This window comes from Sceloporus undulatus, chromosome 7 (genome assembly GCF_019175285.1).
Source record: "Sceloporus undulatus isolate JIND9_A2432 ecotype Alabama chromosome 7, SceUnd_v1.1, whole genome shotgun sequence".
Taxonomy (NCBI): domain Eukaryota; kingdom Metazoa; phylum Chordata; class Lepidosauria; order Squamata; family Phrynosomatidae; genus Sceloporus; species Sceloporus undulatus.
In genome coordinates this window covers 44993155-45002493 of record NC_056528.1, presented here as the reverse complement: position 1 = coordinate 45002493, position 9339 = coordinate 44993155, and the positions used below count along the sequence as shown (strand labels likewise).

General features: G+C 37.6%; 1 protein-coding gene across 3 annotated transcripts in view; it reads left to right on the top strand.

Moving 5' to 3' along the window:
* APOOL (apolipoprotein O like) overlaps positions 1 to 8987 on the top strand; it is a 15812-nt gene extending 6825 nt beyond the window's left edge. For all 3 annotated transcript variants that reach the window (XM_042479027.1, XM_042479028.1, XM_042479029.1), the window contains 7 exons: positions 2323 to 2442; positions 4439 to 4493; positions 4720 to 4818; positions 6219 to 6310; positions 6563 to 6676; positions 7755 to 7932; positions 8407 to 8987. In XM_042479027.1, the coding sequence (XP_042334961.1) occupies positions 2323 to 2442; positions 4439 to 4493; positions 4720 to 4818; positions 6219 to 6310; positions 6563 to 6676; positions 7755 to 7932; positions 8407 to 8504 (756 nt within the window). In that variant the 3' untranslated portion in view covers positions 8505 to 8987. The remainder of the gene's footprint in view (positions 1 to 2322; positions 2443 to 4438; positions 4494 to 4719; positions 4819 to 6218; positions 6311 to 6562; positions 6677 to 7754; positions 7933 to 8406) is intronic.
* Positions 8988 to 9339: the final 352 nt, after the last annotated feature.

Sequence of the window (9339 nt, the reverse complement as noted above, 5' to 3'; positions counted from 1 at the left end):
TTTCCACTTTCATGGGGGTCCTGTGTCTCTAATCCCAACAAATGTGAAGGGCCCACTGCATTTAAAAAAAAAATCTTTTAAGGTTCTAAAAAGCCTCTGAGGTGGGTTCAACATTTAACAACACAAAAAGGGATCTTTGAAATAGCAATATGTGATGTGCAAAATATTCTTTAATGTGCACATAGAACTTTGCGAGGAAAGCTTGTCCCTAAACTGCAACACAATGAGATGAATACTAGGCATTTAGGCTGCTGCATCGTAAGTTTTTCTTAGATGACTGTAGTTTAATGAAAGCGTTATTCATCGTGCTCCTGAAAATGTCTCAATAATATAACTCGCAACATTTGGATGGTGTTTTATGACTTTCTTAGAAGTTGAAAGTGAAGAAATAAATAATAGATGCTGAAGAAAAGACTGAATTGGAGTGCTTTTGTGATTTACATGACCTTTTCTGTTATTGCATAGTCTTAGACAAAAAGAAAAGATAGACTGTTGCAATCTTTTTTTCTTTTAAACATGGTTTTGGAAAGAGGTTTCTAAATCTTGATGTGATGATATATGAAGAATAGAGTAGGACTGCAGCAGTAAGCTCTTTTCCTTGCCTCCATATATTCATCATATCTTGTGTACAGAGGTTTTCTGTGTGGTCTGGGATCTAGGAGAATGTGCATAAAGAATTGGATTGTGCATAAAGACTTATACATGCATAGAAAAATCATGTCTAAATCTCTATGTCTGAATGTGCATAGGACTAGCGACCAAAACCAGTGGAGGTTCAGGGCAGAGCCTGCTCCCACTCCATGCATTTGTTGTTGGGATAAATATGTTGTCTGCTTGATGTTTTACCCTGTCTGGAGGCTTTAGACTTAGGACAGTTGCCACTGACCTAGTGCCTAAACCTTAGACAGCCATATATAATCATAACATTCAAGGAAAGGTGATGGAATATGTGCATGAGCCATCTTATTGCCATCACAAAGCAGAGGGTATGTGTAGATTCAACTACACTATAGAGATGCATCAAGGACTGCATTAGACCAATCATTCTCATGATACCTTTTGGAAAACCCTGTGGTTCTTAGTAAAGGGCTCAGTAGTGGCCTATAAGTTTTGATGAAAGACAGCTTGTCTGCCATTTCCAGAAGAAGAACAGCCATGCTGGATCAGACCATCAGCTTGTCTGGTCCTGTATTCTTTTCACACCATATCCAACTGGGTGCCTATGGAAAGCCTGCAAACAGAACATGAGTACAACCATACCCCACTTGCCTTCCCACTAACAGATACATGGAGGTGTACTGCAGAAGATATGTAACGGTCATGACCAATAGCCATCCATAACACCATCCTTTATAAATTTATCCAGTTCCCTCTTAAAAAGGTCCAAATTGACAGTCATGATGTATTTCATTTATTTAGAGGTTGCCTTTCTCCCAATGTGAGCCCAAAGGAGCTTACAGTGTGGATTTAAACAATAAAGGGATAAAAAAGTGTAAAGTACACAAGTAAAAAAAAACATATCAAAAGCACAATCAAATTAAAAATATTAAAACAATATCAAATCCACATAAAACTTAACAGTGACACTAAAGTACAGCACATCCTATTAAAAGACCCCATTGGATTCACTTGTTAACAACTAAACAAGTCTTTGCCTGCTGAGAGCAGAGGAGTCCCAACCTAGCTTCCCTTGGAAGGGAACACCTGTGTTTGGGAGTAGCCACCGATTTGTCTTGATTCTCCCACCTTCAGTGGCTCTTTTCCCACAGCGCTCCAGTGCCTTTGCAAGTGTATGTTTAGGTTGTGCAAGCTAATGATGTACAACATGCTGGTCAACGAAATGAACATGTGTTGTACAATGTCTCCTAGCATTACAGGGATTCTGTGGTAGATGGATAAGTAACCAGCATAGAGAGATGGAAATAGAAGGGATTCCACAAAGGTCAAAGCCACTGTATTGAGGTCTCTTTAATCAGGAAGTTCATGCAGTTCCTTTCCTTGATAGTTCCTTGATAATAATCCTTGGCCAAATCTGTCCCTTTAGGTTATTTTACTAGCATTTAATGGAAACCATTTCCTACCTACACAACAAAGTCTTTGAACATGGCCCCTAGTTTATCCAGTAGATGACAAGAACCAGTGTAGTTTGGCCTGTAAGCAAGTCTCCTATTCATGCAAGCCTCCGGCTATATGGGCAGATTTTGCTGGACTGGGATATTAGGAAAGATAATCCTGTTCCAAGATGAAGGAGGAAGATGGGTTGTCCTGCATTGTAATTCTTTCCCCAAAACAAGCCTATCTGACAATTTCTTTCCCTTCCAGCTTCCTATTTATAATGCACCACCTCTTGATTCAAGATATATTAATGAAAAGCCTGGCCGCTTGCAAAGTGTGATTTCATCAGTAAGAAAGACAACAAGTTACTACATCAATGGGTGCAAGGTAAGAATATGAATTCCCTTCCAGCTTCCTATTTATACAATGTCACCTCTTGATTCAATACATATTGATGAAAAGCCTGGCCACTTGCAAAATGCAATTTCATCAGTAAGAAAGACAACAAGTTATTATATCAGTGTGTGCAAGGTAAGAATATGAGTTATACGAATGGACTGGGAATTCTTATGCAGGTTTTTCCATAAGGTATCACACTGATTTGTCACAATAGATATGGAACAGCAAAGATTTGTCAGTTTAATTACGTATTCGCTTAGAAATTTCCAATGTGTTTCATATTCAGATTTTTTTTTCCATAACAGGGACTATGCTCAAAATCACATTGCAGAGCCCAGTGTTCCTCTGAAAAATTCCCTTGAGTTTAAAATGAGTCAGGAAACACAAACAGAATAACTGTAGCAGTTGGCAGTTTTATTTATTTATTTATTGCACAGTAGAAGTTACATTCTTGCTAGCAGGAAGTAAGGTGCAAGAATAAACACTACTTCTGTCTTAGGTTTGATTTCTCAGTTTTGTTTTATTGGCTTCAGGATTTTGTTACATTAGTTTCAAGAAGTACTGTACTTCCTTATTTCTGTTCATTCCTGAAGCTGGAGGGTAGTGGCCTCTTGTGGTGTAACTTCAGAATAATCTGAAGTGGAGTTTTTCTTCCTAAAACTGCAAGATAAACAGAATGTGTTGTCACAGCATGAGCCACTATTTTACTTGAGATAACCCTCTGGCTAAGATCCAGTAGTGCATTTTGGTATCCAGCACAATTTCCCTTCCTGTCTTTCTGCAAATGTCTGGTCTGTTCCAGTGGGTTTTCCAGAGCACTGAAGCCTGGCCATTCCAATCATACCATATAATTGTGCACAATTCTGAATTTGCTGTATAGCTGTGGAGCAAGTCTGCTATTATTATTACTGGGTGTTTGGTTTTTGTAAGGCACACTAAGAACTTCAGTTAAAGAGTAATTAAGAGGTATCTTAAATAAGTGTCTCCACATACAGTCCTTTTATCTAACAAGGTTACATTTCCTATGGTTCCCAAACTTTAGTCCTCCAGAGGTTTTGGACTTCAGCTCCTAGAATTCCTGACTTGGTGAAGCTGGCTGGGGTTTCTGGCAGTTGAAGTCCAAAACATCGGAGGACCAAAGTATGGGAATCACTGCTATAGACCAAACAGTCCTTGGGCTCCACACAGATCTGCAGACCTATGGAGGATGGCGTTTGCAGCCTGCAATGCCTCCCACCCAGAAAAAGAATCATGACAAAAGTGGGAGATTTTGTTCATTTGTTTTAAGGGGGGTTGGTTTGTTCATTTATTTGCTTTATGTTTTATTGTTTTGAAGCTACTGTGACTTATGGAGGGTTTTGAAGTGTCTGTCAGTAGTTGTGATGGAAGGGGGGGTAGGCCTTTGTTTATGCCTTGTTTATGCTTTTGTTTGTTTTGTTTAAAAAATTTATGTAGCATCTGTTTGGTAAACAACAGGCTTCTGAGACAGATGGAAAAATTAATGCACAACAAGCATAAGACTTCAAGGAGGTGGTTTGGAAGAGCTAAGTTTTTAAAATAACATTTGTAGCCTGGACCCAATGTACCACATGACTAGTTTTGAATGTCCAAACAAATCTAGATTCTGTTGATTGCCCAAGCAAGTCTGGATTCTGCTCCCTCTCCAGTATTGCAAACCTCTTTCAAAATTGAGGGGGGTTTCATAAGTCCTTTGTGATATGGCAGGTTGGGGAGTATAGTTCCTCTTACTGGTTACAGCAGCACTGATTATCCTTAAGAGCACTGCAGATCTGTATTGTGAGTGTTTTAATGCCCCCACCAGCATATCTTCTGATTGCAAAGCACTCATACTATAAAATGCAAAAAGATCTCAGCCTTAGTTTTCCTGCTTTTGTCAAGATAAGATGGCATTTGCAAATAAAAAAATAAGAATTTCTTACTGCATTCATATAGAGAAACATTTTCTTTCAATCTGTTTCTACAGGATGCTTATCTTTTTGTCAGAAATGGAATAATATCTTCTATACAGTTTGGAAAAGGTGGGTGAGTATATGCAAGGCTTTCTAAACCTCATCTCTCTCTCAGTTCACTTTTGGCCATGTAAGTCACATAGCTGGATAAAATGAGGAGAACAAACAACCTTTCTTCCTCCTAAAACAAACACAAATTTTAAAACATGCATTGATAACACATTTCCTCTCTTTGTATCATTATAAATTCTTTAAAAAATAATATTCAACTAGGGTAATTTTATTTATTTTAAAGATGCATATGTTTATCTGAAGAATCCACCTCCAGAATTTCTTCCCAAGGTTGGTGTGATTACGATTTCTGGACTGACTGGGCTTGTCCTAGCAAGGAAAGGTAAGGAATTGCATGTTCTCAAGGTATTATGCATTAAATGTGTTCTTTTGTTACAAAGCAACACTCCAGATAAGAGACTTGGTTCATGCAGAGGCCATTTCCCCTTTAGAGGACTGGCTATAGGGACTGTGATCATGTGGGAAAGGGTGAATACACCAACAGAAACACTAGTAAGTTCCCTATGCATGACAGTACTGTAAAGAGCTGTGGCTGCATTTATGTACAGGTGGATTGCACTTCTCTATCTGTGTGCATCCTTAGGCATGTGAATGGCTGATAAAGGTATACAGCTCATATAAAAGGAAATATCTAGCCCACACTGATTCAAAGTCCCCTTTAGGAGTTCGTTCACACAAACAATAAAATACTTTTCAAAGATGTTGCTGGGCTAGTCTTTTGCAGCCTAAAAAAGAGATAGGACAAGGGAGAAAATGTGTGGGGATGGGGAAATGTGGCATCATCTTTAAGACTAGTAGTTTTTGATTTTCACATGTGCTTTTGTGAATATAAACCCAATTCTTATGCTTACACAGTGATAATAAATGCTCTAAGTAAATTACAAAGGAAGACTAGAACGAGAAACTGTTGAACTAAATTATATTCACAAATTCCAGTCAATTAGCAGAGGTATGAACAAGGACAATGGCTTCATGGTACACTACAGAAGTCCTCACTACTGCACATATAACAAAAGGAATCTTCTTACAGAAGTTTTGAACCCTGGAAATTGACTTTCAGTAAGCAGATATATTGCTTGCATACATACATACATACACATACTGCTTTTCATACACTGACTGACCATTGTAAAGATCTGAAAGATTTGTATCACCTTACCCAGCCCTTCGAAAATTTAGGGCAGGTCATTATTTGCATCTTTCTCGATCCCATTACCTCCCATCCCACTCGCACAACTGTGTATATATGCTTTATATATGTGAGCATTTATTGTCACTGAGCATCTGAAGAAGTGTGTTTATATATGTTATATGTGTTTATATGAAAGCTCATGCAAAACTAAAAACCAGTTGGTCTTTAAGGTGCTGCTACCTTTCCTCCCTCCCTCCTTTTGTTTCCCTTCTTCTTCCTTTTTGTAATGCAACACTTAGTAAACCTACAAATAACTGGGATTGTTGGTTAATCTTGGAATAAAACTGTGAGAAATGTCTTATACTGAGTCAATTGTTGCTTCAGCTAGTTTAATTCATCACATGTGAATAAAAGGTAAGCCATGATCTACTGATCTAAAGTGGGGCAGATGTGGCCCAAAATGGCCACTAGGATCCTCTCATGGCTTCTGGAGGTTTAAAGATTCACTTTTGAGACCAAAAGAATGTATAGCCCACTGTCTTCACTTTGACAGCATCTTGGTTAAATGATTTCCTTTTTATTTTTTGCAGGATCTAGATTTAAGAAAATTGCTTATCCTTTGGGACTTAGCACACTGGGCATATCACTCTGCTATCCAGCACAATCAGTAGTTGTTGCAAAAGTAAGTTTTCTTTAGGATTAGTGGATTTTTGTCATGCTTTCCAGAATTTTTGTTTTAAAAACTTTCTGAGAGGTCGTCAAAGTTTAAAATGTTGGTTGAAAACTTCTGTAGAGTGCCATCTATAATTACAAGATTTTTCTTCTATTGTTGGCTGAATCACCAATTTTATTGAAGAAGTCAATTAACACTGCCTACACTAGAATATTTTTAAAACTGATGTTCAGCATAGTAACATTTCTAAAATTAAACTAGGTAACAGGTGGGAAGGTTTATGCTGCAAGCCATAAAACCTACGAAGCAATAGGATCGCTATGGATGAAAAAACCTACAGCAGAAGTACCACTTGCACAGGAAAAAGATACTCAGGTAGGTTTTTTGCAGAAAGTATGTTTTGGTGACACAGATGTAGGTGCCTTTCTTTCATCCACATTGTATTTAAAGCAGTTGGACGGAAAGGATAAAATTTTGGTACCTCACTTCCTGAAGTTTAAAAGACCCAGGAAGTTATATTGTTTGTAGTATAAATTATATTACATTGATTTGGAGAAATGAAGGTACTCTGCATATGTTCCCAAACTTGGCTTTGTTTGTAATGATAGAGTGAAAGAGTAACATGCTGCCAGTGCATATGTCATTTCCCCTAAAAATATGTAAGCAAAAGAAAGATCCCAGCCCTGAAAATTTAGAGTACTGATAGCACTCAGTTTAAAGAAATCTTAACTGGCACATGAAATTTATATAAATTTAAAGATGTAGGAAGTTTCCTTATCCTAGATGAGGATATTAGTAAGTCTAGACAAGTATTGCTTCTCTGACATCAGGTCTCAAATTTAGGTCTTTCCCAGCAATTCCTCCTTGACGCTTGTGACAACATACACAGGATTAACTGTGGGACTTTCTGCACAAAATTATTTAAAATGTGATGTATAAAATTGCCTTGAGGCTATGTGTATAAGGTGTATTTAAAGCATAAATGAATTTTGTGTTTAGAGTTTGTTTAGATTTGGTGATATCTCCAAGATAATCTATTATGTACGTATATACAAATACACATATTCCAACATCCAAAAAAAAAAATCCAAAACACTTTTGTACCAAGCATTTCAGATAAGGGATATTTAATCTGTAGTTCATATTTGCCTCAGGTGACAAGATACCCAATTGTTTTAAAGTCTGGTCCATAACCTTGGGAGACCTGAGAATTATGTATCTCTTTCATGCTGGCATTTAATGACTACCATTGGGAACTCCTTGGTTAAAGCATAAGACGTCAACATACTCTTGCATTGACAAATGCCCTTCTTAACAATATAAGAAACAATATAACAAACCTCTCTGTATTTAGAAATGGCAGTGTTTAATATATTATCATAGTGAATGTACAGTGTTTAGTTGTTATTTTTTTCAGTTCTCTTTTACAGCTGAGTCTTATTTTTAACTACAGAAAGTTCCAGGACCACATTCAGGAAAAGAGCATAGCATCTCAGGTGCTCTTAAAGTCATCCAGGAATCAGAGGAAAAAGCAAAAGCATTGGAAATGCAGTTTGATGCAGGGAAGATGCTTTCCCAGAAAGAGTCTGTGTCTTTGGCAGGTGAAGTAAAGGTGCCAAGCGTCAGAACAGGTATAACATTCAGATTAGCATCTCTACCAGTCATTTAGTAAATACTGCTCAGATTTTCTTTATTAATAACAACTGTTTTTATTTACAAGGCTGGCCTCAGGTTTGAAGGGGTCTTGGGACAAGTACTCTGGTAGGCCCCCTTCTGAGACTGTGAGGTCTTGGTAATGATGGTGGTGTTGGGTTTAGCCATAGTACTCTCCCACAGTACCTTAGAACAACATTATGTCTGAAGTGTTATGGCGAATTAAAATGACAGATGAGTTCAACTGCTTCGTGCTGCTTGGGGTGTCAGGTCTGGAAAAATAAATAAAAAAGGAAATGGAACATAGGCAGGTCTCAGTGATGGAACCTCAACAAGCTACTGGGACTCCACCCAAGAATGATAGTTGCTTATTCCATCTTTGTATTTACTACTAGCATCTGTGTCTGTGATATTATTCTAACATCTAAAATACACCTTTATGTATTTTACAGATGTACTGAAAGCACCGAAATTTAAACCAGATCCTAGGCTGATGGACCATGGCCAATCCAGTCCAGAAGATGTGGATATGTACAGTACAAGAAGCTAACATATTAGAATCCCAGTCTTCAGGCAGCAGTAATGACGGACATTAAAATGGAACTATTACGTAATTTGTAATTGTACTTTGTTATTTAATCAGGTATTCCTTTAACTCCACTTTGTACAGCCAATTTGCTCTTCTTCTTTTTTTCATTTCAACAATAGCATTTTTCTACTACTGCTTTTAAAATTGTTGTCAGATTTTTATTTTTGAAGCATAATTGGCCTCTGTACAAACAGCTATAAAGGCTTCAGGTGATATTGTCATGTCAGCCTAGTAATTAATGAAAATAACTTGGAAAATAGGATTTCAATTGATAGTGTCAACTAGAGCAGACACATTGAATCATTTCTTGAATGGTGAGTCAACAGTCAAGTAGATTTCAGAGATTCAATGGGCCTGCATCATTTGGACAAACAACAGAATTAAGGCCTAGGTTTCTACCTTGCTTCTGCACAATAATAATTAAAAATATTTAAATATTCTTTATCTTTGTAGTGACTTATGACCTATTTGTTTTGTTTTTAACTTCTATCAAGTCCACTTCAACCCCCTATCCTCAAGTTCCCTGGTCAGGTCTTGCAGACCCAGAGCAGTGGCTACCTTGATTGAGTCTATCCATCTGGAATGTACTCTTCCTCTTCTCATGCCACCATCTACCTTACTAAACATTATTATTAATAACATACAAAAAGTGGATGTGAGATTAGTGATAATGGAATAGAGAAGTCAGAAGCTTCTGCAAAGCATCTGGCATAAGGCTGCTCCTCTTGGTGTTCAGTGACTGCCAGAATATGCCTAAGGGCATTCCTGCAGCCAGTTAGCAGCTGGGAAGACAGAG